At 43.1% G+C, this 27,646-nt stretch overlaps 2 protein-coding genes across 2 annotated transcripts in view; one reads left to right on the top strand and one right to left on the bottom strand.

Moving 5' to 3' along the window:
- Positions 1-1,362: 1,362 nt before the first annotated feature.
- On the top strand, positions 1,363-24,504 carry GINM1 (glycosylated integral membrane protein 1). Its single transcript, XM_077776036.1, has 8 exons — positions 1,363-1,483; positions 7,642-7,701; positions 7,869-7,965; positions 16,000-16,151; positions 16,697-16,853; positions 17,655-17,788; positions 19,588-19,751; positions 23,805-24,504. Exons 1-8 carry the CDS (start codon positions 1,364-1,366, stop codon positions 23,914-23,916), a joined length of 996 nt encoding a protein of 331 aa, XP_077632162.1. The 5' UTR covers position 1,363; the 3' UTR covers positions 23,917-24,504.
- A 2,465-nt stretch (positions 24,505-26,969) lies between these two features.
- Positions 26,970-27,646, bottom strand: part of KATNA1 (katanin catalytic subunit A1) — a 46,935-nt gene continuing 46,258 nt past the window's right edge. Inside the window, exon 11 of the mRNA XM_077775996.1 lies at positions 26,970-27,327. Within this exon, the coding sequence (XP_077632122.1) occupies positions 27,129-27,327 (199 nt within the window). The 3' untranslated portion in view covers positions 26,970-27,128. The remainder of the gene's footprint in view (positions 27,328-27,646) is intronic.

Below are 27,646 nucleotides of genomic sequence, written 5' to 3'. Positions count from 1 at the left end.
AGCAGATGCTGTCAGAATTAAATTGTAGGACATAGCTGGTGTGGCAGAGAATTGGTTATTGGTGTGTGCCGAAGCCTCCAACAAACGCCTAAGCGAGCAGGGTTTTTTTTACTGTGTTTGGCCAAAGCCTTCCCGGAGCTCAGACCTAGCTATGGAGACAGACAAGTGGAAGAATAATGGATGGTCAGACTATGGGGAGGGCTCTGTTCAAAACCACAGACTACTGCATCTTCCCCATCCACTTTTTCATGTGAAGGTACTTTATAATCTTATACATATGTTACCAGTTAAAATTATGCAAATCTACATGTCATATGTGCTAATCTCTTTTTAATCCTGGCAGTCTGAAATAGAGTGAAAACCCCAGTGGTTGTAGTTGGAATCCAAGAGTGGGTAGGACTTCATTGCAGAAACCACTTGCAAGCTAATAATGTCCTTGCGTATCTCATAGTAGGCAAGGAGTTAGTGGAATGATTTTGTAGTATACCACAAAGATTTTAAAATTTACCCCAGCTAGAAAAGCAGGCATGGGGAGAGGGGTTGATAATAGAAGGGCTAAGAGAGAAAAGTGGCTTGGGTTCTTTCCAAGTCAAAAGTTTTACTTTGGAAAAAAGGCTAAACATTTCTTATTCTGCCTTGAATGGCAATGTCTCCAAGTTTTTCTCAATCAATATGCAAACCTATTAATCTGAAACGCCTGACTTTCTTGGCACTCTCTGCTTTGGAGAGTTGCATAAAATATGTTTTAGTAATACATAAGGGGGAAGACATCATCTTAATTTTGTAGATTAAGAAACTGACTAGAAAGGCCCCCAGAGCCCCTGTAGACTGGTTTCCTGCGGAGAATGTTGTTCCTGTGCGGTCTTCCGTGATACGCTGAATGTTGAACATTCGATGTGTGGTTGATCCTCAACCCTGTCACAATAAATCACTTAGGGAACTTGTTAACAACTACCAACGCCTGAGCAGCAGCCCAGACTAATTAAATCAGAATCTCGTGTGCCCCGGAAGACCCCAGAGTCAGTAATTTTTAAAACTGTCCAGGCAATTCCCAGGTGCAGCCAAGGGTGAGAACTACCGAGCTAATAAAATTTCCCCTCTAAACGTGACATACTGTTTATAATGCACAAGTCTTTACCTACATTACCATTATTTTCATTTTATTTATGCAAAATACATACACACAGCTACAGCTTTGTACATACATATATATACTAATTTTGCTAGAATATACTAATTTTAAAATCACGGCATCGAAAAGCTTTTCACTCCGTTGTCTTATTAGCTCCCTCCAACCCACACCTCCACTCTAAGGACGAATCGGACCTTCCCGGGCTTCACTCCGCCCCTCGACGNGTCCAAGATGGAGGGCTCTCCGCCGACGCCGTGTGCCCTCCGGCTGCTCCTCCTCGCGGCGCTGCCGGCCGCCGGGTGGCTGACGACCGTTACCCATGAGCTGCCCCTGCCGCCCCGAGCCCCGAAGGTAGGGCAGGGCGGGCGCGACTCGGCCGCTCCTCCGCCCGGACCCTCCGGCGAGGCCCGGGCCAGAGCCTTGGGATTGCGGCGGCGTCGTCGATGCCTCCTCAAACCCCCGCCCGACGGGCCAGGGGCGGGGGTCCGGGCGCTTAAGAGAGTTGTGGGGCGAAGCACCCAAGGAAATGGGGGCGGCCCGGGAGGAAGCGAGAGAGCGAAAAGGGCTCTTTAATGTGCGGTTCAGCCTTCTGCAGCGACACTTAGGGATTCTTAACAACAGCCCCAGCCGTTGCCAGCCCGAGGGGGGTTTTGCCGTCGAAAGTACCCGACCACAAGTGCTCTCAGCCTTTTGTAACGGCGCCTTCCCGGGGTAGAGTAGGACTGGGCAAGGCGGTGTTTTTGCCTTATGTGCACGGGAAAGGTAGAAGTGGCTCGGTGAGAAAACGAGAACGATTCCAGGCCACCTGTCTGCCCCGGCGGGCAGGGCCCCGGGGTGCGCCTGCGCCGGGCCGACGGGGCGGGAGAAGGGCTGGAGACCTGACGTCGTCCCTTTGGTGGGTGTTAGGAGGAGTGGATCTTCGAGCGTGGCGGGACCGGCCGCACCAGCATCCCCTGGGAACCTGCTGGAAACGCACTAGTCCCATGCTCTGGGGGTGAGGCCCACCAGTGTCTCTCAGTAAGCCCTCCAGGTGAAGCCGGGGCCGGCCGAGTCGGAGAACCACTGCATCCTTGTACTAGAGGGTGGCTCGTTCTTGCCGTTTCTGCCAGGGGGTCATGCTGAAATAAACCAGCGTTTGCCGTTCATCAAGTGCGTGTTTGGTTGGGAAAAGTTTGGATTTTAAAATGGGAGTTTTCCGGGGCGCCTGGGGGGCTCAGTCGGTTAAATGTTCGACTTTGGCTCAGGTCATGATCTACAGTTCCTGGGTTCGAGCCCCGCGTCGGGCTCTGTGCTGACGGCTCGCTTAGAGCCTGGAGCCTGTCTTCAGATTCTGTGTCCCCCTCTCTCTCTGACCCTCCCCTACTCATGCTGTCTCTCTCTCTTTCTCACTCTCTCAAAAATAAATAAAACATTAAAAAAAATAAATAAAATGGGAGTTTTCCCAAAATGAAAAGAAACAATATAGCTATACCTTTTCTTACTGGGCAAGACTTGAATACTCCACGTCCAGGGGTGACTTACACCATAATTGTCACTTTTTTTTTTTTTTTTGAATTTTCAATGACATTACTCTCCCTGGGAACAAAAATAACGAGTGTATGTCAGTTTCAGTTCTGCTGGGGCATTTCAAGAAGCCACAACAATGCAAGCCCTAAAAACCACTTGTATCTGAAATTGTATGTGGACCACAGTTACAACTGGTCACAATGTGAATGTGATTGGCAAGCACCAAGAGACCAAGTACAAATGAAATGACTCCTGAGATTCCGGAAATACACTGTTTTCCAAATTTTAAAGATTCATCATAATCACTTCTAAGCCCCAAGACGTTTGAGTCCCTATAGTCTGAGAAAAATACATTTTGACTGCGAGCTGAAAGTACACTGCACTGTGGGGCCAGTGAGTTCATTTCAGTTCTCCCTTTTTATGATGATTTCCTTCCACTTTTGGAAAGTCCAGATCTAAACTCAGAATTTCATAGATGAAAGTGCTGAACCGCGAGAGGGAGAGTCTCAATCTTGGGAAAGGAAGCCTTTGCAAGAGCTTTTCAAGAGTTGGAGCTTCTTGGGGTGCCTGGGTGGCTCAGTCGGTTGAGAGTCCGACTTCAACTCAGGTCATGATCTCACAGTTCGTGGGTTTGAGCCTTGTGTGCGGCTCAGTGCTGACAGCTACCTTGGAGTCTGCTTCGGATTCTGTGTCTCCCTCTCTTTCTGACCCTCCCCTGCTCACACTGTCTCTCTCTCCTTCTCAGAAATAAATAAAACATTAAAAAAATTAAAAAGAGGGGCGCCTGGGTGGCTTAGTAGGTTAAGCGTCCGACTTTCGCTTAGGTCATGATCTCGCGGTTCGTGGGTTCGAGCCCCGCGTCGGGCTCTGTGCTGACTGCCAGCTCAGATCCTGGAGCCTGTTTCAGTCTGTGACTCCCTCTCTCTCTGACCCTCCGCTGCTCACGCTGTCTCTCTCTCTCTCCTAGAAATAAATAAAACATAAAAAAAAAGTTAAAAAGAGTTGAAGCTTCTTCAGCTAACTTATTCAGAGTTTCATTGTGAAAATTTTCAAATGTACAGACCATTTTACAGTGGACCCCACATTAGATCAGTGCTGTCCAGTAGACCACTGTGGAGTGATGGTGTTTGCTCTCTGCGTTACAGTAGCCACTGTAACTTACTGTCCTTAATGAGTGTTTGAAATGTGGCTGACCAGGATGACTGAGGAACTTTTATTTGTTTAATTTTAGTGAGTTTAAATGTAATTTAAAGCCACATGTGGTTAGTGGGTACCGTATTGAATAGTGCAAACTTAGACTGACATTAATGTTTCACTATACTTGCTTTTTTTTTTTAATGTTTGTTTATTTTGTGAGTGAAAGAAGGTGGGCTGGGAGGAGACGGATAGGGAGAGAATCCCAAGCAGGCTCTGCCCTGTTAGGGCACCAGTCCCACAAACTGTGAGATCATGACCTGAGCTGAAATCAAGAGTCCCGTGCTTAACCTACTGAGCCACCCAGGCATCCCGGGACTTACTTTACGACATATCGGTTCATCTGTTCGTTTTTGTAGCTAACCTCATTTGAATGTAAGAAAACTGGTTGAAGTGAGGGAAATTTTTGTCATAGCCCCTCTGTGGCTCAGATCTACTGGAGTATAATCATTTTCTGTTTTGTGTACATCTCCAATTGTTAGAACTTGAGGCTACCCAGATTGTAAAATAATACAAATTTTAAAGTACATTCTTCTAATATTAAAGTTACTTGGTTACCAAAGGGAGGCATCCAGAGGACACTTCCTTTTTTTTTTTTTTAATTTTTAACGTTTATTTATTTTTGAGACAGTGACAGAATGTGAGTGGGGAAGAGGCAGAGAGAAAGGGAGACAGAATTCGAAGCAGGCTTCAGGCTCTGAGCTGTCCGTACAGAGCCCAACCCAGGGCTTGAACTCAAGGACCGCAAGATCATGACCTGAGCCAAAGTCAGACACCCAACTGCCTGAGCCACCAAGGCGCCCCTGCACTTATTTTCTTATATGTGTAAATATTTATTTCATGTACTTCCCTCAGACATAATTCATTTATTTTAAGCCAAGTATCTATTATCTTTTGTCCTTAGGAGGCCATTGTGTACCAGNTTCGAAGCAGGCTTCAGGCTCTGAGCTGTCCGTACAGAGCCCAACCCAGGGCTTGAACTCAAGGACCGCAAGATCATGACCTGAGCCAAAGTCAGACACCCAACTGCCTGAGCCACCAAGGCGCCCCTGCACTTATTTTCTTATATGTGTAAATATTTATTTCATGTACTTCCCTCAGACATAATTCATTTATTTTAAGCCAAGTATTATTATCTTTTTGGGCACTTCCTGGGCACCTTGTGAGTGAAGGAATTAGAGGAAGAATTGAAAATGGGTGGGTAGAAACTTCAATTCTGCCACCCACTTTTTAAGTATCTGCCACCCTTGCTCACAAGCTTGAACTTCCAGTTCAGTTAGAGGCTCTCAGGGAGAGCAAGAAATATGACCTATCTCTGAATTTAGGCCCAGGAGGTAGTAAGGGATTAGAATCTCTTCTGAAATGAAATCATTCCGGAGGACTAAAAAATTTAATTGAATTTGGTTCTTTGCAAAATACAACATGATAGCATCTGTTAATTGTCTTTTACAAATCCCAGATTTTATGAGGCAAGTGATATATGTAAGTGCAGTAAATTACAAGTTATATAGTGTATGTTCACTGCTGAAAGGCAGAAGCTATAAAAAGGTTTCTTAGAATACCATCATTGGAGGGTTTTCTCTGGGCTCTTAGAAGAAACAATAGTCTATAGTTAACGGATCCTCTAGTTTGAAAAGAAGAATTCTTGGCTGGAATTAGAACACAAAAAAATATAACCACCAGTTTGATGACTTACTGAATGTTGGTTTGTTCTAAGGATGAGTGTGTTGGTTTTAGCCCTTGCTTAATTCTAGAAAAGCGTGGGCCAGGAGAAAGCCAGGGTGCTTCCGAAGCTTCATAGGCCCCTACGTAAGTTGGCAGGTGTATCACAGTGAGCCTCAATGTTCAGTATAGAATCCTGTTCTTTGGGTAGAATTACCTCAACCTCATAAAATCACTTCAGTTTTATTCTCTCTTTTGTTGGAAATATATAAAGTATTGGAAGTAGTCACAGTGCCAAGAGATTCACTTACATATTATTTTGTGTATGAATAATTTTCAAAGTTAAGAATACCCCACAAAATATTTTTTTATTCTAGATTAACAGATTCTATCTGTGGATAAATTTAGGGGAAGGATTTGTTTTACAAATGACACATTGTAATTCCTTTGAGTATTGGTGAATTAATACTGCTTTCTTCTTTATAGAAAGCATGTCGTTAATAAACTTAAATATTTGGGGCACCTGGGTGGCCCAGTCAGTTGAGTATCTGATTTTTGATTTCGGCTCAGGTCCTGATCTCACAGTTTGTGAGTTCGAGCCCCATATAAGGCTCTGCACTGATGCTGCAGAGTCGGCTTGGGATTCTCTCTCCCTTTCTTTCTCTGCTCTCTCCCTCTCTCTCAAAATAAATAAATGAACTTAAAAAAATAAATAAACTTGGGACACCTGGGTGGCTCAGTCAGTTAAACGTCTGCCTTAGGCTCGGGTCATGATGTCACCGTTGGTGAGTTCGAGCCCCATACCGGGCTCTGTGCTGACACCTTGGAGCCTAGAGCCTGCTTTGGATTCTGTATTTCCCCCTCTGCCCTTCCCCTGCTTACATTCTTTCTCTCAAAAATAAATAAAAACATATAAAAAATTAAAAATTTTTACAAAATAAAAGTAAATAAAAAAATATTTGAGTAACTGCTTTTGAGCATGCCTTGAGAGGCACTAAAACTGTGCACAATACACACTTGTCCATGGGCACTCGGGGACACATTTAAGTAGGGTTAGAGCAATTTTGTTTATGAAAACAAAAAAGTTGGAAACAACTCAAATGCCCATTGATAGTGGAACAAATAATTGGTAATCATTTGATGGGCTTTTTATACAGTACTGTAAATAAATGTTCACAGCTGAATGCATCAACAGTTTTAAATAAAAGAATTTCCAGAAGAATACATACAGAATTGTTCCACTTACATAAAGCTCAGAAACAGATGAAACTTGGGGCGCCTGGGTGGCTTAGTCGGTTGAGCGTCCGACTTTCACTTAGGTCATGGTCTCGCGGTTCGTGGGTTCAAGCCCCGCGTCGGGCTCTGTGCTGACAGCCAGCTCAGAGCCTGGAGCTTGTTTCAGAGTCCGTGATTCCCTCTCTCTCTGACCCTCCCCTGCTCACGCTCTCTCTCTCTCTCTCTCTCTCCTAGAAATAAATAAAAATAAAAAATAAAATAAAACATAAAACATAAAAAAAAAGAAACAGATGAAACTAAACAATATATCGTTTAGAGAGAGAGAGAGACAGTAAAACTATAAAGATAAGCAAAAGAGGCGCCTGGGTGTCAGTACTCTTGATTTTGGCTCAGGTCATGATCTCGGGGTCGCGTCATGGAGCCCTACATCAGGCTCCATGTTCAGTGTGGAGATTCTCTCTTTCCCTCTGCCCCTCTCCCCCACCGCTTGTGAGCTCCCATGCTCTCATTCTCTCTCCAAAAAAAAAGAAAAAAAAGATTAATATGGAAGGCAGTCTAGGGATTCCTTCTGAGAATAGGAGAACATGATTGAGAGGGGGCACTTTATAAGGTGTGGACAGTACTCTAGTTTTTAACCTAGGTAGTAGGTATATGTGTGTTAATCTTTTCTTTTAAAGTTTACATTTGCATATTATAGGCTCTTAAAGGTGATATAGTTCACAGTTAAGTAGAAGAAATACAGATTATGAAAAGTTGGAATTGTGAATAAGGGCATAAAAAATGCTGGGTTTTAAAAAATGTTGATGTTATAAGTGATTATACAATAAATAAAATAGAAGGGAAAAGAAAAAGAATTGAGTTATTCTCATTTTGTGAAATGCATACCTATCCAATTTATACGTATTTTGCAGGACAGCCTCAGAATTAATGTAACTACCTTGAAAGATGATGGGGAGGTGTCTACAGAACAGGTTTGTCTCCTGATTATGTTTTTAATATGTCACTTAGCTAAGGATTAGGTTGCCTCTGTTATTTTTGTCTGCACATCTAGTTTAGTTAGATCATGTATTCTTTACACGAAGAATTTGTCATCATTTATAAACAATTGGAATTAATGTCTGTGCTGCTTTATTTTAAGGTTATTCTTAACGTAACCTACGAGGGTGGACAGGTATATGTAAATGACTTGCCTGTCAATAGTGGTGTCACCCGAATAAGCTGTCAGACTTCGATAGGTGAGTACCACTAAATTATTTCCATAATTGTTCCAGTTTTAGTAATTCTAAAACCAACCCACCCAGGCGCCCTGCGTTTCTTCTACTTTTAAGTCCAGATAACATTTTTCTTTTTAACCTTTTAAAATCTTGAGTTGTGAGGCGCCTGGGTGGCTAAGTCCATTAAGCAGCCGACTTCAGCTCAGGTCATGATCTCACGGTTCGTGGGTTCAAGCCCCACATCAAGCTCTGTGCTGACAGCTCAGAGCCTGGAGCCTGTTTCGGATTCTGTGTCTCCCTCACTCACTGACCCTCCCCTGCTCTCTCTCTCTCTCTCAGAAATAAATAAAACATTAAAAAAATTTAAATCTTGAATTGTTTAAAGACAAGCAGATATGTTACATTGTACTGTAGTATGTGAAGGAAATAAAGAATATGAGAAATATGTATAGCATTACTACCTGTTTTAATATATGCATTTAAAGCAGTAATTTTTTTCCAAACAATTGTATTCTACACTTGATTTATTATGTACTTTCATTGTCGATTCAATTCATAGTGTTTTCAAATTATTTGTTGTGATATTCCCTTGTCCCTGTGGTTCATTTAGAAGTTATAGTACTTAATTTCCAAACATTTTGGAACTTTTGTCTTTACTGTTTCCACCTCTATCATTAGAGTTATACTGTGTATAATTTTTTTTTTAATGTTTATTTACTTATTTGGAGAGAGAGAGAGAGAAAGTGTGCACTGCAAGCAGGGCAGAGGGAGAGGGAGAGAATCCCAAGCAAGACTCCACCCTCAGCACAGAGCCCAATGTGGGATCAATCTCACAAACCATGAGATCGTGATCTGAGCTGAAATCAAGAGCCTCAGCTGACTGAGTCGCCCAGGCGCCCCTATACTGTGTGTAATTTTAACCCTTTGCAATTGGAGACTTGCTTTGTGGCTTGACAGATGGTCAGTGTTAGTAAGTGGTGATGTCCATGTGTCCTTTAAAAGAAAGTCCATCGGGGGACCTGGGTGGCTCAGTCAGTTAAGCATCCAGCTTCGGCTCAGGTCATGATCTCAGGGTTCGTGAGTTTGAGCTCCGCATTGGGCTCGCTGCTGGAGCCACTTCAGATCCTCTGTCCCCCTCTCTCCCTGCGCCTCTCCTGCTCACCTGGGCGCTTTTTTCTCTCTCTCTCAAAAATAAATGCTAAAACATTAAAAAAAAAAAAAAAGGAGGTACAGCACATAATTACTTGGATATGATCTGTGTATGTCAGAGTAAAATTTGGCCAAGCATGTTGTTCATATGTTATGGAATTACATATTTGTTTTGATTGGTTTGCTTGCTTGCCTGGGCAGTTGCTGAAAATGGTATGTTACAATCTCCACTGTGTAGATTTGTCTGTTGTCTTAGCCTTTGTTAATTACTGCTTTTCTATATTTTGGCACAATATTACTAAATTCATACAGATTTACTGTTATGTCTTCCTTTAGATCAACTTTTTTATCATTATACGGGGTTCTTTATCTCTGATATTTTTGTGTTAAAATCAGCTTTACCACTGTTATCTTGACAATAATTGGGTTTTGGCCTGGTGGATAGGAGAGAGGTGGTATCTTTCCATTTTCTTTCAGTCTTTCTTAGTCATTACAATTAAGGTGAATCTCTTATAAGCAGCATACACTGATGTTTTGTTTTCTTAAAATCAGTCTGTCAGTTTGTCTTTTAATTGGGATTTTAATTTATTTACATTAATGTAATAACTAATATATTGGATTTAAATCTTTCATCTTAATTATTTGTTTCCTATTTGTGTCCTACCTGTTCTTTGTTCCTTTTTCTCCTTCTGTCCTCTTCTGGTTAATTTATTTTTGGTTTCATCATTCCCCTCTATCATATTGGTTTTTATCTTATTTTACTATTCTTTTAATGGTTACCCTTAAAACCAGTAAACTAGTATTTTTATCATTTCCCAAACAATATAAGAACCTTAGAACACATAAACTCCATTTATTCCCTTTCTGCTTTTGTGTCGTTATTGTCATACATTTTAACTCTTTGTGTGTGTGTTTTCTTTTTCTTTTTCTTTTTTAATTGTAGAGAGAGAGTTGGGGCAGGAGGAGCAGAGGGAGAGAAAGAGAGAATCTTAAACAGGCTCCAGGCTCAGCACGGAGCCCAGTGCAAGGGCTCGATCCCATAACCCTGGGATCATGGCCTGAGCCAAAATCAAGTGTCAGATGCTCAACCAACTGAGCCACCCAGGGGCTCCAACTCTGTGTTCTCAAGCCCTAATATTATACAGCACACCCATAATTCTGCAGCATAATTGTTCTTATTATTTTGTGTAGTCCAGAACTCATTTATTTTTACCTTAATGGTTACCCTTTCCCTCGCTCTTCATTCCTTTCTGAGTATCTGTGTTCCTCTCTGAGGTCACTTTCCCTTTGCCTAAAGAATTCCCCTTAGAAGGGGATTATGAAATCCCTTAATGCAGATTTGTTAGCAGTGAATTATGTGAGCTATTGTTTGGAAACATCTTTATTTTGCCTTCATTTTAAGAGGATCTTTTTACTGGGTATGGAAATATAAGTTAGTACTTCATAAGTTAGCATTTGAAAGGCTGATTTCATGGTCTTCTTACTTCTGTAGTTTCTGTTGTGAGTCTGTGTCGGGCTCATTCCTCTGTTGGGGATGATATGGGCCTTTTTTCTGGTTGTCCTTGGTACTTTTTTCTGAGTCTTTGGTTTTCAGTAGTTTTACTGTGACATGCCCAGGTGTGTGGTTCTTTAATCTGTGACTTGATACCTTTTGTCAGCTTGGGAAAATTTGGGGCCATTATCTTTTGAACAAGTGCTACTTCCTCATCCTTTTTCTTATTCTCTTCTTGCTTCATATTTACACGTATGTTTGAAACTTTCACAGGGTTCCATGTATATTTTACACTTTTTTCACTATCCTTTTTTCCTTTCCATTCTCCCCACACAAATGCGTCAGCTCTGTCTAATTGAGTTAATTTTATTTACTGAACTTTGCTTCTAGGATTTCCATTTTCTTTCTTCTTCTTTTTTTTTGTTTTTTGCTTTTTCATCTCCCACTTGGGCCCCGGATATGGGCCCACCCTTTATTTATTTTTTATTTTAATTCTTTTTCAATTTTAATTTTTATTGTAATAGCATAGACTAGTCTGGTGAAATTCTCCATCTTACCTTAGATTCTCTCGAACCTATTACTTTCAGTAACTGTATTTTTTTTTATTATTTTAAAAAATAATCTCTTATGTCCAGTGCGGGGTTCTAAGTCACAAGCCCAAGATCAAGTATTGCATTCTCTGCTGACTGAGCCAGCCAGGCACCCCTACTTTCAGTAACTTTGAAGTTCATGTCTGACCAGTCTAATTTCTTTAGTCCCTCTGGATTTGTTCCCCCCCCCTTTTTTTTAAATGTTTATTTATTTATTTTGAGAGAGAGAGAGCACAAGCAGGGGAGGGCGGCAGAGAGAATCCCAAGTGGGCTCCATGCTATATAGGACTCTATCTCACAAACTGTGAGATCATGACCGAAGCCGAAATTAAGAGTTGGACACTTAACTGACTGGGCCACCCAGGCACCAGGGGTTTTTTTCCCTCTTGATGCTTCTTTTCCAGTATGTGTTGTTATTTTTGATACTAAGTAGGAAAAGTTATAAAGGCTCTGGATAATATTATTTTACTCCAAAGAGGATTTACTTTAGTCCCTGGCAGTGATGATATTAAGAAGCAGAGTACCTTAATTTTTAAATTGAGGAGTAGACTGTTTGAAGGCTGGATTCTCATCTTTGTGAGGCTTCGTCTGTTTCTCATTAACTGTTGTTCCTCAGATGTAGCTCATCATAGGTCCCACGTGATAACTTGGGGTGTTTATGAGGGCCCCTCCCTGTGTGGGTGCCGAACACCTGTTTGTGAGTGCTGTTCTGAGCCTTCAAGAAGTTCTCCTCAGTGTCTCAGGTGTGTGCTTGGCTCCTCAACCAGCCCCACTTACTAAGCAGCAAATGTTTCCATGGGGAAACTGCATGGAATGTTGGCTTACTTCCGTGCTTCCCTTCTCTCTAGGGTCTTGTCCCAAGTCCTGGATACCTTTGGAGCCATAATCTTATTTTATAGCCCCTCTACATGAGACTGCCGAGGTCGTCCGGTGTACCTTCTCTGTCACTGCTTTCTATTGAGCTTTCCAGCTCCTCTGCCTGTTCAGCTCAGCCATCAGCAATGCCTTGTGGGGTCACTGGCCATCTTTTTAAAAGCTCTCTGGTGCCTCTGGACAGATTTGAGTTATGGGTGTATATGTATGCCCTTGGGGGGGTGGGGTAGGGATAGAGGATCTCAAGTGGGCTCTGCACTGACAGCAGTGAGCTTGATGAGGGCCTCGAACTCATGAACCATGAGATCATGACCTGAGCCAAAGTCAGATGCTCAACCAACTGAGCCACCCAGGCACCCAGTGTGTTTATTCTTTTTTACACCATTTTTAGTGGCTCTCAGTGAGAAAGTTGGTGTACAACAAGCGAATTGCTCCTAGCTAGGAAAAAAAGTGCTATTACTGGTTTAAGTAATCATTCTATTGATGTTATATCCATTATGGAATTTGCTACAGAGTATGGCCTGGTGCTGTCTCTCTTCCAGCCACCTTGCTGGTCGTCCCAGTCATTGCAGTGAGTTTCTTTGATAGCTGAAGTAAATGCCCATCTTAGCAGTTACAAGAATCTTCCAAACATTAAATACAGCAATAAAAAGTCTTCTTTCCTTAACTCTTTTAATTCTTTAAAAAAAAGTCTTCTTTAGTAGTTGTATTGGTTACTGCTGTGTAACAATGTAATCCTAAACTNATGTTTTATTTATTTCTAGGAGAGAGAGAGAGAGACAGCGTGAGCAGGGGAGGGTCAGAGAGAGAGGGAGTCACAGACTGAAACAGGCTCGAGGCTCTGAGCTGGCAGTCAGCACAAAGCCCGATGCGGGGCTCGAACCCACGAACCGCGAGATCATGACCTAAGCGAAAGTCGGACGCTTAACCGACTAAGCCACCCAGGCGCCCCCTCATTGATCCTTTTGGTCAAGAATCTGAGCTTGGCTTAGCTGGGGCCTCCGGCTCTGGCACTGTCGTAAGGACGCGGTCATCTCAGGGCTCCGCTGGGGAAGATCTGCTCCCTGGCTCGTCCCTGGTGTTGACAGGACATCGTTTTTGTGAACCATTAGACTGAGGCCTCACAGGAGGTTGGCTGGAGGCCTGCGTCATTCCCTTGCCACGTGGACCTCTGTAGGGCATCTCGCAACATGGTGGCTGGCTTTATCAGTGAGAGGACAAGGGAGACTGTCGGCAAGAGTACCAGCAAGACAGAAGTCCTAGCCTTCTATAATCGCAGAAGTGACATTCCATCACTGTTACTGTGAAACAAGTCACCAGGTCCAGCCCACACTTAGTGGGAGGGAATTACACAGGGACATGAATTATCGGGGTCAAGGGTCCTTGAGAGCTGTTTTTGAAAGCTGCCTACCACAGTAGGGAAAGTCAGAATATCAAGGGCTTTTGTCGTTTTTTCTTTAATTGTATTCTGCAGCACAGTTACCAGATTTGGGGACTGAAGACTCACCACTCTGATGTATTTATAAGACTGCGTTTTCTCATCCGTTGACTCCCCTGCGCCCTAGCGCACCAGCCTTTGGACGTACAGATATGCTAACAGGGAGCCTGCTCTTCTCTGAGAAGGCCGATGGGCAAACAGGCAAACAGGGAAGACGCGGAGATGCACCACAAGAGGGGAAGGTTTACAGTTAGGAGCCTTAGAGGATAGGAGGGAGGTGGGCAGACCAGAGAGAAGGGAGCAACGAGTGCCCCCTTACGGAGCCTACAGAAGGACCGTTCAGCGAACTACCAAAAAACTCACAGGGATGCTGCTGGGGAGGCATTTGAGCAAGGAGGCTGTGTAATCAAAACTCTATTACAGAAGGTTAAGCTGGCAGTGTTGTATGAACGGCTTAAAGGGGCAAAGATTAAGGAAGCAAATAGCTCAGGAAGTATTATAACAGTAAGTAGTTCATGAACTACATGTTGGGTGGTGGGGGAGGGGCGATGGAAAGGACAGATATGAGAGAAACTGGATCTGGAATGACCAGAAGGAAGCAACGAGCCGGATACAGAAAATGAGGGTTAAGAAATCAAATGTAACCTAGTAACTTTTGTCTTTGCTGGTTTGGAGATGGGTGAATTTATTCATGGAAACAGCAAAGTCTAGGAGAACCAGTTTTGTGAACGCTTGGGCTGAACTAAAGGGGTAGGTCACTTGGTTCTCAATGGAAATGTCTGTACTATTTAAAAAGTTAGAAATGTTAGTCCGTACCTCTGAGAGATTTTGATTTATTGAGATTAGGATGAGGCTCTGGCTGTCTGTACTGCTTTCCAGTTGATTCTGGTGCATAGTTAGGATTGACAGCCACTTGACCAGGTATTTGAACAGTATTGATAACTTATGAGGGCATATCTAGTTTAAATTACGTATTAGTAATTCTGGGTGGAATCAAAGCTGAACAAAAGCCATAGAACAGTAAACTTAATGCGTTCTGTCAAGGAACATTGCCTAGTTGGGGCGCCTGGGTGGCTCAGTCGGTTAGGCGTACGACTTTGGCTCAGGTCATGATCTCACGGTTCGTGGGTTCGAGCCCCACGTCGGGCTCTGTCCTGACAACTAGCTCAGAGCCTAGAGCCTGTCTTCGGATTCTGCGTCTCCCTCTCTCTCTGACCCTCCCTTGTTCTCTCTCTCTCTCTCAGAAATAAAGAAAAAACATTAAAAAAAAAAAAAAGGAACATTGCCTAGTTGAGGAGACAGGCTGATAAATGAAGGGCTACACTGCGAGAAAGTGCTTTAAAAAAAGGCATGAGGGGTACTTGAATGGCTCAGTCTACTGAACATCTGACTTTGGCTCAGGTCATGATCTCACAGTTTGTGAGTTTGAGCCCCGTGTCAGGGTCTGTGCTGATGGCGCAGAGCCTGCTCTGGCTTCTGTGTCTCCCTCTCTCTCTCTCTGTCCTCTCCCACCCAGGTGCGTACGTGTACGCACACTCTTTTCTCTCAAAAAGAGAAACACAGCACAAACTCTGCAATGTAGGGATACAGGAGCTAGAACTACCTCAGTAGTTTATCAAAAATGGATGAGGAGAGAGGGAGTAGTAGAGAACATTCCAGATAAAGGGAATAGCCCTGTACAAGCACTGAATCGATTTAAAGAGCTAGATTTGCGTGTAGAATATCCTTCTTGGTTCCTTTTATTCTAACAATCCTCATATGATAACATTTGAGGGACTAACAGTTGAGAAACTCAGTGCTCCTTTTGCACTAGTTTCATTGAATTATATTGATTTGTCGTTTTCTGTAGTGTTTTCTGCCTTACTAGGGTACCTGCTGGTTCTGTAGACCAGCTCAATGGTCACACCACACCTCCACTGGTGTGGACTGGGGAGATCTTAGCTCAAGGGGACCATAGCCAGTAGCTAATCCTACCCCATCGTCCATTGGTGGAGAGTAATCGCAGGGCTCTCCCCTCCTCCTCCCCATGCCTGCCCTCTCCAGTAGCAACAGCTCACTTACTGGAGAAAGAATTGAGAAAAAAACTCAGTGTCTTTACCGCCTGGGCCCCTTATATCCCTGGATTTTGTGAATGAGTGAATGGATGGATGAAGGTACTTCCCCCACTAAAACAGGGATTGGCTGTGTCTTCCGGCTGCTTTCGAAGTAGTTATGCCTTGTTCGCTCCTCCTTGACGAGCTCCGTACAGGAAGAGTGATGTTGCTACTGCGGTGGGGTCTATAGACCACCAGGCGCTTTTCCCTTTCCCCGTGACTGTGAACATTGTGAGGATTTGTCAAGTTGTCTTTGTTTTCTTAAATTCTGTAACATCAGTGAAGTTGGAGAGGAAGAAAGGCAAAGAAACTGTTACACAACTGTCTTGTTCCATGCACATGTCCTCAAAGTAATCAAATTCAGTGACAGGTTTGGTGGAATTTTTGTTCAAAGCTGTCACTACTTCTTTTTTTTTATAGTGAAGAATGAAAATCTGGAAAATTTGCAGGAAAAAGAATATTTTGGAATTGTCAGTGTAAGGATTTTAGTTCACGAGTGGCCTATGACGTCTGGTTCCAGTTTGCAACTAATTGTCATTCAAGAAGAGGTAGTAGAGATTGATGGAAAACAAGTAAGAGAGTACGATTATTAATTGGGAATTAAATTGTAAAGATTTGTGCTAAGTGTTATGCCTGTGTTCCATTATTTTATCATTTACATCGACTTGATAAGGAAGAACTGTACCCTAATGTTGCCTGTAGCCAGTCACTTAGAATTTTTTTTTACTTGGTTTAGCATTTATTCACCATTTGAAGTATTCATTTTTAAAACACTGATTATATTTGTACATATTTATATCACTTTAAAATATTGTAAACATTAGTAAACAGAAAAGTGAATGAAAAGATTGAATTTGGTTCATGGCTCTGCTACCTTTGTCCTCTGGCCAAGTCTAAGTAAACGAAGTAGAATGGAGAGCAAGCCTTGTAATTCTGAGGGCTAACACACTCCGATTAAAGCTGCTGGTTAAATGCCTCCAAGTGAGGGGAATACAGCGTGATTGTGAGGGTAAGCGTTTTAGTTAACGAGATCAAGGAGGAAAAGTTAGTTTTAGAGTCTTACGGGGTTGTGCCATTATTGCAAACAAAGAGTCATTGCTCACTTTTTCTTTCCTAGGCTCAACAGAAGGAAGTTACTGAAATTGACATTTTAGTTAAGAACCAGGGAATTCTCAGGCACTCGAGCTACACCCTACCTTTGGAAGAAAGCATGCTGTTTTCTCTTTCCCGAGACAGTGACGTTTTATTTACCCTGCCTAACCTCTCCAGAAAAGGTACTTTAAAAGACTGTTACTTAAAGTATTAAGGAAATTATTATTTTTTTAAGTGGGTAGCTTTTTAATTGTAGTTAATATCTTTGGAAGTAGGCTTCTTTCAGAAATGTTTTACAACGCCTATTACTTTATATGTCCTTCTAAGAACGTTAGGAACCTGTTTTGGGTCTTAATAGTAAGTGATCACAAAAAAGTGATCAGCGATGACTGCTTAGTGACATTTTATGATAATTATCTACTCTTCCTCTGGGCGGTCATCACAAAATACACAATAAGAAAATTGATTATGGGGTGCCTGGGTGGCTCGGTTGGTTAAGCATCCGACTCTTGATTTCGGCTCAGGTCATGATCTCACAGTCCGTGAGTTCAGACCCCATGTTGACCTCTGCATTGGCAGCATGGAGCCTGCGTGGGCTTCTCTCCCTCTCTCTCTGCCCCTTTTCTACTCGCGCTCGTGCGTGCTCGCTCGCTCTCAAAATAAATAAACATTTTAAAAAAAAGAATATTGTTTAGGTTCATTTAGAGAAAGAAGTGTTCATTCTTCCCATTGAAACATGGAACTTTTTGGAGCTTTGACTTTCTGGATAATAGAATCGTAACTGGTGTGGCTCCTCATAGCTGTTTTGGTGTAGGGCTCCTATCTGGCATTTAAATCTGGACAATCAAATGTCCTGTTTTTTCTCCCGGGGCAAAACACGTGCTCTTAGTGTCCCACAAATTTCCGGACTGGTAAGGTTAGAACTGGTAGGAGAGACACCGGCGTGCGCCCGGCGTTCTGGTGACTCGGCTCTGCCTCCTCAGGCGAGAGCGTCAGTGCGCTGCAGACCGCCAGCCAGTACCTCACTGGGGGTGTGGAGACCACCGCGGACGAAGGCGCTTTGCCGGGCAAGTTGCCTGAGACCCCTCTCCGAGCAGAGCCTCCGTCTTCATATAAGGTAGGCCGGGGATTTGGGGTTCTCTGTATATGATAAGCATTTTTGGAAGAAATAGCCTTGCAAGTGAGGCGGAAACCACAAGGGTTGGAAGTATGAAACGTTAATCACGGGCTCATCGCTGTTTTGGTGTGATATTTTTAGGTATCCCTGTTTCCTTTCAAGTTTCATTTAATAATATAGTTACGTGATTATCAAGTCATTGGATTTCATTCTGGGGGGGGGGCTTTTCACATCCAGAGTCATTCCCACGTTCCCATGTATTCTCTGACCGCCACCTCACACGCACGCACACACGCACACACACACGGTGCCCTCGGGATCCTGAACAGTGACGGAGCACGCTTGGTTCAGAGTACACGCCAGGAGTCAGATGGCATGGGGCTGGGTCCTGGTCCTGCCCCTGACTCGTGGTGTGATCTTGGACAAGTTCCTGGTCTCTCTAACCCCACTTTATCTGTACAGTGGGGCATCTCCTTAAATCTGTAAAACCATGCAGTCGTTACTCGGATTAAATAAACTGGGTACAAACACAGTGTGTATTTGTTCCTATTAAGGATTCCTGGATCACTAAGACATTATAAGGCTGCCTGAGTATATATGTACGGTTCATGCTGAGTATCTTGATTTCTCCATATGTATGAGCTAGGTCTCTCTCTTTCTTTTTTTTCTTTTGTTTATTTTTGAGAGAGAAGACAGAGTGTGGGCAAGGGAGGGGCAGAGAGAGAGGGAGACGCAGAATCTGAAGCAGGCTCCAGGCTCTGAGCTGTCAGCACAGAGCCCGACGTGGGGCTCAAACCCACGAACCGTGAGATCACGACCCGAGCCAAAGTTGGACACTTAACTGACTGGGTCCCCCAGGCGCCCCTGAGCTAGGTCTTAGATTCATAATAATTTCAATTTAAGTGAGCAAGGTCTGTGGTTAGTCTCAACAGATTCCAGAGACTTCTTTGAAGTTCCCACTGAAGGTTGAGATTGCTTATTTGGGGTTGCTAGAAAGGGTCAGGTTGCTTTTTGCTGCCTGAATGCCAACACCCTGACCCTGTCTACCTCCCTTCCTCACGGCAAGGCAGCCCACACCATCCACGTGCACCTTAGTGTCGACTCTGACTCTAAGCAAAGTCACTGTATTTGTGCACAGCGAACTCCCATTCTGGGCCAAAGGCTACTTGGGCCAAAGGCTACTAACACGTCTGCCTTTCTCTCCTGCTCTTGTCCTCCGAGTACTGGAAACATAGCTGCCTCTGGTCTGTTTTGCGTAGACTAACCAAGCAATTACTTTCACTTAATTTATAGTATAAATAATTGTAAAGGATAATAAAATAATATTCCTGGGGCACCTAGGTGGCTTAGTGGGTTAAGCGTCCAACTTCAGCTCAGGTCANCTTTATCAAGATACATTTTAAAATAAAATGCACCCATTTAAAATGTACAGTAAAATAAGATTTGATAAATGTAGACACCCATGTAACCAGCATCACCATCAGAATACAGAATTTTATCATCAACCTACACTAGACCGTAATTTTTTTTTAAATTTCTGAGAGAGAGAGAGAGACGGCGTGAGCAGAGGAGGGTCAGAGAGAGAGGGAGACACAGAATCTGAGGACGGGCTCCAGGCTCCGAGCTGTCAGCACAGAGCCCAAAGCGGGCTCGAACCCACAAACCGTGAGATCATGACCTGAGCCGAAGCCGGATGTTTAACCGACTGAGCCACCCAGGGGCCCCAAACTAGACCATAATTTTTAAAGTTTCTTAGATCAGATGATACTTGGCTCATCTAATGAAAACTCCTTTCTTAGGTGATGTGTCAGTGGATGGAAAAGTTCAGAAAAGATCTGTGTAGATTCTGGAGCAGTGTTTTTCCTGTGTTCTTCATGTTTCTGAACGTCATGGTGGTTGGAATTCTAGGAGCAGCTGTGGTAATAACCGTATTAAAGGTGCTTTTCCCAGTTTGTGAATACAAGTAAGTATTTCTTATTTTTGAAACATTAGTATTTTTACTAATTAAAAAGCAAGTTGTCTTTACTGTGTTTTAAAGTAGGAAATCTGTAACTATAAGGAAGGCTGTAAGGCAAGCAGGAGGGAAATAATGTCCGCTTTTGTTTTAGCTCGTCTCCCGCCTGTCGCACGATTAAGGTGCTTACTGGGTATCGACCATGAACAAGACACTGGCCTTGGGCGTGCAGACGTGAACAAGACAGACTGCTCTCTAAGAACTGAGTGTGAGAGAGAGTGGAAGCCTGTGTCTGTACTGGAAAGTGCAGCGTTAGGTTAGCAACCGGAATGAGGGCTCCCTGTGTGTTCCCTACCTCACACCACCAGTCTAAACTGATGTGGATTTGAGAGGACTGGCGCGGTGGCTGGGGCAGCGCCGCCCCTAACAGAACGCGGGAGAGGAGGCGTCCGAACCGTTGATCTGTGGGGAGTCACTAACCAGTGGTTGACACACGCAGCGGGATTCTGTGCAGCTGAGATGCAAACAGCCCCAAGCCTAGTAGGTGGGGAAAAGCGTTGTATAACGGGTCTGATTTCATTTGCATAAAACAAAAGTATTGTGTATATAAAAGCACAGAACATTTCTGAGATGCCAAAGTAATCTCTAATGCCTAAGGATGAGAGCAGGGATCGAGAGAATGACTTTCACTTCTTCCCTTTCTGTACGGCTTGATGTTTTTAACCGTAAGAACTTATCTTGTAAATTTAAAAGTGAATTTGTTGTTAGCATTTTTGCAAGTTAAACAGGGTTGCCTGGCCGGCTCAGTCGGTTGAAGCCTGCAGCTTTGCTTGATTTTAAGGTGTGAGTTGGAATCCCTCGTTGAGGGGAGAGTTTAAATAAAAAAAAGAGAGAGAAAGAAGAAACAAAGAAAGATTACATAGTCATTTTAGTTGTCTTGGTAGAGGTAAATCTCAGTAGATTAGAGACAACCACAATTTTTGGCTTAAATTATATTGTACTATGTTGGAAAGACCATAGGGTTTATAGAAAAAAAAAAGACCCAATTTAAACATTCACTTTCCCACTTGCTTGTCTTAAGGTCTTCAAAGCTCCCATTTCTTTTGTGTAACATTGAACTAATGCCTCCTTTAAAAGGGTTGTTAAGAGGCCGTATTGCAAGCGAAGTGCCTGCTAAGTAAAGAAATGTTAGTACCCCTCCCACATTTTAGTTTGGTTTCCCCTGAAGAATTCACATTTCCCATTTCTTTCTAAAACTGTAAATTCTGGAACTTCATCATTTCTTTCTATTTCCTTTGACTGCTAGGAAGCTCAGGACTTTTTTTGAACGTTATTAGGCAAACCTGCACAGAAAACTGTGTTATAGTTCTTTTTATTGTTCTTTTACCAAATGTTTTGTTATGGGCTTCTCTGTGGGAAAAAGAATGTAAATTAAAAACCAGGTTTGCAGTATACTGTTTTTTTTTTTTTTAAAAAAAAAAGTTTATTTATTTTGAGAGAAAGGGGACGAGAGAGCAGGGAATGGGCAGGGAGACAGAGAGAATCCCAAGCACACTCTGCTCTGTCAGTGCAGAGCCCGACGTGGGGCTCGAACTCACAAATGTGAGAACATTTCCTGAGCCTAAACCAAGGGGACGCTCAGCCGACTGAGCCACCCAGGCACCCTTGCAGTGGTACTTTTTATCAATGGCCGATGTACTAAGGATACTTTCTAGTAGTAAAAGATTTCATCGATGCAGAAATATAGAGAGCAGTTAAAATACCTCTTTCTTTTCCCTGTTCTTTAGTTCTTGTCACTAGGGGGAATCATTGGTAACTTTTAGGGTGTGCATCTTTTATCCAAATTCTTTGTATGTATGAACGTATGCTATGTAATTATATATGTATAATTTGTATGTATAAATGTATGCTAAGGTCATTGTAACTGTTGATCATCCTATCCTAGAGCCGTAACTGCCCCACAAATTGCCTTATTCACTTAATGACAGAAGTTCCTAAACCTTCTTGTTACACAGCACTCTTAGTGTGCCAGTAATCTTTTCCTGGTGCCCCGATCTAGGCCAGAAGAAAAATTAAAAGAAAAATGTCTATTTAATTCTTAATTACATACACACATATACATGTACATTTTCCAGTGAGACGTATGCGCCTGTAGGCCGCTACACAAACCTCTAAGAATCAGACTGGACGCTTCCACCCTATTTCCTGTTCAACACTAGCTTTCGTACAGTATTTGTCTCTTACCACAGTAACTGCCAGCACCCAGCTTTGCGAAGATCTGACTTCACTGAAAGGACAGCGTAGCACAGTCTCACGTCGGAACTGGGAACTACCCCCCGAGGTGGCAGTGCCGCCCCAGGATTGTCTGTGCGTCGGGGCACGTGGGCTTCAGAGCTCTCGTGCCCACACCTAGGGATGCTTCTTGACTCCCCCCGGGGCTGCATAGTGTTCTACGGGATGGATATGCTGCCACCTACCCACCCTTCCACTAGACACTCAGGGAAGCTCCAGTTTCACGTTCTCTCCAGGGCCGCTCTGGTGTCCATCTTAAATGCACACGCATCTCTTTGCACAAGGGTGTTGAATGTAGAATAGATCCCTAGAAGTGAATTTGCTGGGTCGAAGAATGTACGTATTTAAAATCTATGTATTTAATATCTTGTCGGCACCTGACAGCAATCTGCTCTGCTTTTGCTACTGGAGACAGAAGTATCTCATTTCAGTTACTTTGCATTTTCTTCCCACTTGCCGGCCGCGGCCTGGCCGAGTCGAGCATCCCCGGGGAGCGGGCTGGGTGTTTCTCCCGTGACATGCGTGCTTATCGCCTTGGTCATTTTCCGGTTGTGCTGCCCTTTGTAATCATTGGAGCTCCTTTATTTGTTATACACACTTAGTATCTATTCCAATTTTTTTTTTTCTATCTTAGACTGCGATTTATCTTTTGCTCTAAATTCTAGTATCATACAGAAATTTTAAGTTTGGGGGGTGCCTGGGTGGCTCAGTCAGTTAAGTGTCTGACTCTTGATCTCAGCTCAGGTCTTGATCTCGGGATCGTGAGCCAAAGCCCTCAATGGGCTCTGTGCTGGGTGTGAGGCCTCCTTAGAAAAAAAAGGAAAAGGACAAAGTTTAAGTTTGGGGTTAGAGCAATCCATGCCTTTCCTTTGTGGCTCTTAAGGGTTTTACATTTTTCTTAAGTAGACCTTTCCCTTCTTAAAATTATTTGTCATCTTAAAACATTTTTACCATCACTTGTGTATAGATTAAGCTAGAATTCTGAGTTTTTGTTTTCCAGAGAGGCTGTTGTTCCGGCTATAATGTGCCCACTGAGTCGGAACGTTACCCTGTTATGAACTGGATTCCTGCTTACATTACTCTTCTCTCTGGACCCTCTTCTCCCACCGCTTCGTCTAGTACCTTCGTCTAGTACCGTGCCAGCGGCGCACTCCTAAGTACTCTTCTGCCTTCATAAAACCAGCAGCCGTCCCCCCTCACCCCTCCCCGTCCTTCTTTTTCAAAACATGGTTACAACTGTTCTTACAGTTTCTCCTTGTGAACTTGTAGATTCAGCTTGATGAGCTCCATAAACAACTACCTTCTGCTGCCATCTCGGTTGGGATGACACTGAACTTGCCAAAGAGGGTCTAGGATACAATCCAGAGATCTCCTCCCTGGTCAGGCACTTGAGGAGAAAAAGGGAAAATGCGGTCTAAATAGCTAAGGTTGCATCCCAGTGGTACCAGTTACAAAGCTGCTGGGCCTGGTCTTTTAGACCAACTTGCGCACATCTGGGGTGTGTCTGCCCTGGAGACCTGTACTTCCCGGCCCTGTCCCCACCTGCCGTGTAAGTGAGGAACCTCCCCTAACACCTTTCTGTTCGCTCAGTCAGTTCGGCTAAAGCGAGCTTTGGACTCAGAGCTTGCCCAGCTATTATAAACTAAATAAAATGAAGCAAAAGCACTTAACCCCAGGTATACATTTAATTATAACCTTGAAGTAGGTAGGCCTTTCTTACTACCAAACTATAGACAGAGGAAATGGTTAATTTTTATCTTTGTATTTCAGAGGAATTCTTCAATTGGATAAAGCAAATACTGTATCTGTGACAGCTATCAACTTATTTCCAGATGATACTGAGAAAAGAGCAAAAAACCTTGAAGATAAAACATGTGTCTAAAACACCATCTCAAATCATGGACTCTGAATTAGTCATTTGGCTCTAAATTTGCCACCTGAATTTTGTTTAAATCGTTAAGAATCTGCTTATACACCAGGGAAATTGCTAAGCTCCTAAAACTGCCTAAAACTTGACCTTTAAAGTGACATGTTAAAGTTCACCTTATTCTAGAACAGGGCTGGCTATTCAGATGATGAATTGTTAAGAAAAATCTAAATGAAGTGGAAGAGAAGACGTGAAGAAACTTCCAAATTACCAAAAAGAAACAAAAGGGCAAGACGAAACGCCACGTGCCAATACTTTTCAAGGTGCCTTTGTAAAGGATTTATATCCACTTAATTACTAGAACATGAGACTTTATGAAAAGCACTTTATGAAATTCTAATTTAAAAGCTCAAGAATTTAACACTTATTTTTTTATTCAGTAAAATGTGCCTTTATAGTAAGTATGTGACTCCGTATAAAATCACTGAAACCTATCATGATTTGATTGTATCCTGTACCAAGACTACTTAGACCTTGAATGCACGAGGATTTAAAAATAGTGACGTGTTCTCACCCCAAAATAAACTTTTTTTGAGGAAAACAGTATAGAGTTTTGATATAAAAGCATTTCCCAGGCAAGAAGTAACTTCTTGGTAAGAGCTCCTTTCACTGGCTGAAACCAGGGCTCAAGTCGGTGAGTGAGCCCCTCAGCGTGCTGGAACTAGGCGGTGCCCTGGTCCTGGCTCGTGTCGTTCTGAGTGCTGTTGACCCTTCAACAGTGTTTGGTCTCTTTTTTTAAAAAAAAACATCTCTTATATTGACATCTATTTATAATGTGATCTGGAATAGATAGTACCTTTGCTCCATGGGATTGATGTTTCCTATTCTGTTATTTTTTATTGCAACCCATATTTTAAACACTTTAAGAAAGTAATGACTGGTTTTTTTTTGTTTTTTTTTTTTAATTTTTTTTTTTAATGTTTTTATTTATTTATAGGAGAGAGAGAGAGAGACAGCGTGAGCAGGGGAGGGTCAGAGAGAGAGGGAGTCACAGACTGAAACAGGCTCCAGGCTCTGAGCTGGCAGTCAGCACAGAGCCCGACGCGGGGCTCGAACCCACGAACCGCGAGATCATGACCTAAGTGAAAGTCGGACGCTTAACCGACTAAGCCACCCAGGCGCCCCTAGAAAGTAATGACTGGTTTTTAAGACCACCTCAGGGAAGAGGAGGTAAAAGATAAAACCCTAGATTAGGCCAAATAGAGCTGTATGTTGGGGGGAAGGATGACAGGTGGCAGAGTGAAGGCGTGAGGTTTCACTTTGCCTAGCTGTTTTTAATAAAGACTAACCGCCTTGTGAAAATACATGTTCTCCATATTACAGAAGAATAATAACCTGTCATTTAGTTTGATCCTAAAGTCACCCAGCTTAGAGTAACTATGTCCTTCCTCAAAGCTGCTAGAAATTACCAGTTCCACCTCCAAATAATGGAGTCTTCCTGCACCCATTAAGCATTAGTGCCTATAGACTCTAGTAAGGAGAACACTATAGAACGTCACATGGCCATTTGGCGAGTGTAGGCATTGCAGTTAGCAGAGCCCTGTGCTGCCTCCTTACCAGTGACACCTGGGACCATGGAGTGGCACTGAGTCTTTTTTGATTTATGTTTTTGAGAGAGGGAGACACAGAATCTGAAGCAGACACCAGGCTCTGAGCTGTCAGCACAGAACCCGATGTGGGCTTGAACCCACAAACCACGAGATCATGACCTGAGCCAATGCTGGCCACGTAATCGACCACCCAGGCACCCCAGCGCTCAGTGTCCTTGAGGCTCTGTTTTCTATGGTTGAGATGATACAATAAGTTGTCTTTTTAAAAGCAATCCTTGGGGCGCCTGGGGGCCTCAGTCAGTTAAGCATCCCACTCTTGATTTTGGCTCAGGTCATGATCTCATGGTTCATGAGTTCAAGCCCCGCCTCGGGCTCTGCGCTGGCAGCTAGGAGCCTGCTTGGGACTCTCTCTCCGCCCATCCCCTACAGTCTGTCTCTCTCAAAATAAATAAATAATAATTAAACATTAAAAAAAGTAATCCTAAATGAATATCTTACCTAAGATTGTATGCCATTAATTTTTATTTCATTTATTAACTTATAGTTGTACCATTAACTGTTACCTTTTAAAAAATTTTTGAGAGACAGGGAGAGAGAGAACCCCAGACAGGATCCGTGCCACCAACACAGGAGCCCAACTCGGGGCTTGATCCTATAAACTGTGAGATCATGGCCTGAGCCAAAACCAAGAGTCAAGACGTGTAACCAACTCAGCCACCCAAGTGCCCCCATAAACTGCTATTTTAATTGTGCGTGGTATCCATGAGTGAATGGGTTAATGAGTGTCACTCATTAGGGCACACCGAGCAGCACAGGCTTACAAGCATTGACTTTCGCCTATAGGGCAGCCTCATGGGCAGAATAAAGTCAAGCAAGAGTATATATGGAGGCACCTGGGTGGCTCAGCTGGTCAAGTGTCCAACTCCTGATTTCTACTCAGGTCGCTATCTCACAGTTTGTGGGGCTGAGCGCTGTGTCGGCCCCTGCAGTGACAGTGTGGAGCCTGTCTGGGATCTGTCTTCTCTCTCTCTGCCCCACCCTACCCCTCTCTCACACGCGCTTTCTTAAAAGTAAATTTAAAGAAAATGAACATTGAAAGAATTATACGTAGATCTATATTTCTTCCTTTTAAGCGCAGTGTAAAATGAAGGGGCTTTATAGGCTCCCAGGACAGGGAGGGAAGCTACTGGAACAGCATATAGGAAGGAAGGCGCACAATGCGTGGTTCATGTGTCAACTGGCTACTTACGTAAAAATGTTAGGGAACTTCCCGTTACCTGCTGGCGCCCACGGTGCTGCAGCCTGTCTTCTAGAAGGAGGAGCGGCAGCCGGACAGGGCAGATCAGATGCTGTGCCTAGAAGTGCGTGTAAAGACACCTTTCCAAGCTATGTAATCACACTGGTGCTGCCCGCATGGTCAGTGAAAGAGAAATTGGGTAACACTAAAACAAATTTGCGTGCAGCTTTAAAAAATTGCCTTTATTCAGAATCGTATTTTTTTTAAATCTTACCATCATGAAAGTTTAAAAAAATATAGCACTCGGTGCAATGAAATACTACATTTAATTATTATTCAAACACTTAAGGCAGGTTTCTCAACATTTTACATGTGAGAGCTTAGCATGATCCAAACTCAAATATCCATTTCTCGTATCTTTCAATGTCTGCAGCGGAAACTGACTTGGAAACTTTCTTTAAGGCCATTTCGAAGTCCTCCATAGTTGTAGGCATGTGCATTTCCTCTTTTGAAAGATTTCTGATTTCTTCTGGGGTCAGACCTTCAATACGCCTTCTCATTGCCATTAAGGATGCATCCCTAGTTTTTAAATGAAAACACACACACACACACACACACACAAAGCATTATTTTGACTGAATATAAACCTGTGAAAAGAAAATTTTTTCAGTATGTGGTACTCTGTTATCATCCATACTACATGTATGCAGCATTCATAGAATCTTGTATCAGAATACATGGGCTGGTTCTGAGTTGCTCTGTAGCAGTTAAATCCTCCATGATGAAAATAAGGATATTGGTTAAATGAGTGATACTGAGCAGGAAGCCCAAGAAAAAGTAAAAGGATATAACAAAGAAGCTAGCAACTGAACTTCTTTGTAAGTATCCAGTAAAATAA

The sequence above is a fragment of the Crocuta crocuta genome, unplaced genomic scaffold, assembly GCF_008692635.1.
Source record: "Crocuta crocuta isolate KB4526 unplaced genomic scaffold, BGI_CrCroc_1.0 scaffold25, whole genome shotgun sequence".
Lineage (NCBI taxonomy): Eukaryota > Metazoa > Chordata > Mammalia > Carnivora > Hyaenidae > Crocuta > Crocuta crocuta.
The sequence above is the reverse complement of the archived record's forward strand: the minus strand, read 5'-3'. Positions and strand labels throughout refer to the sequence as shown.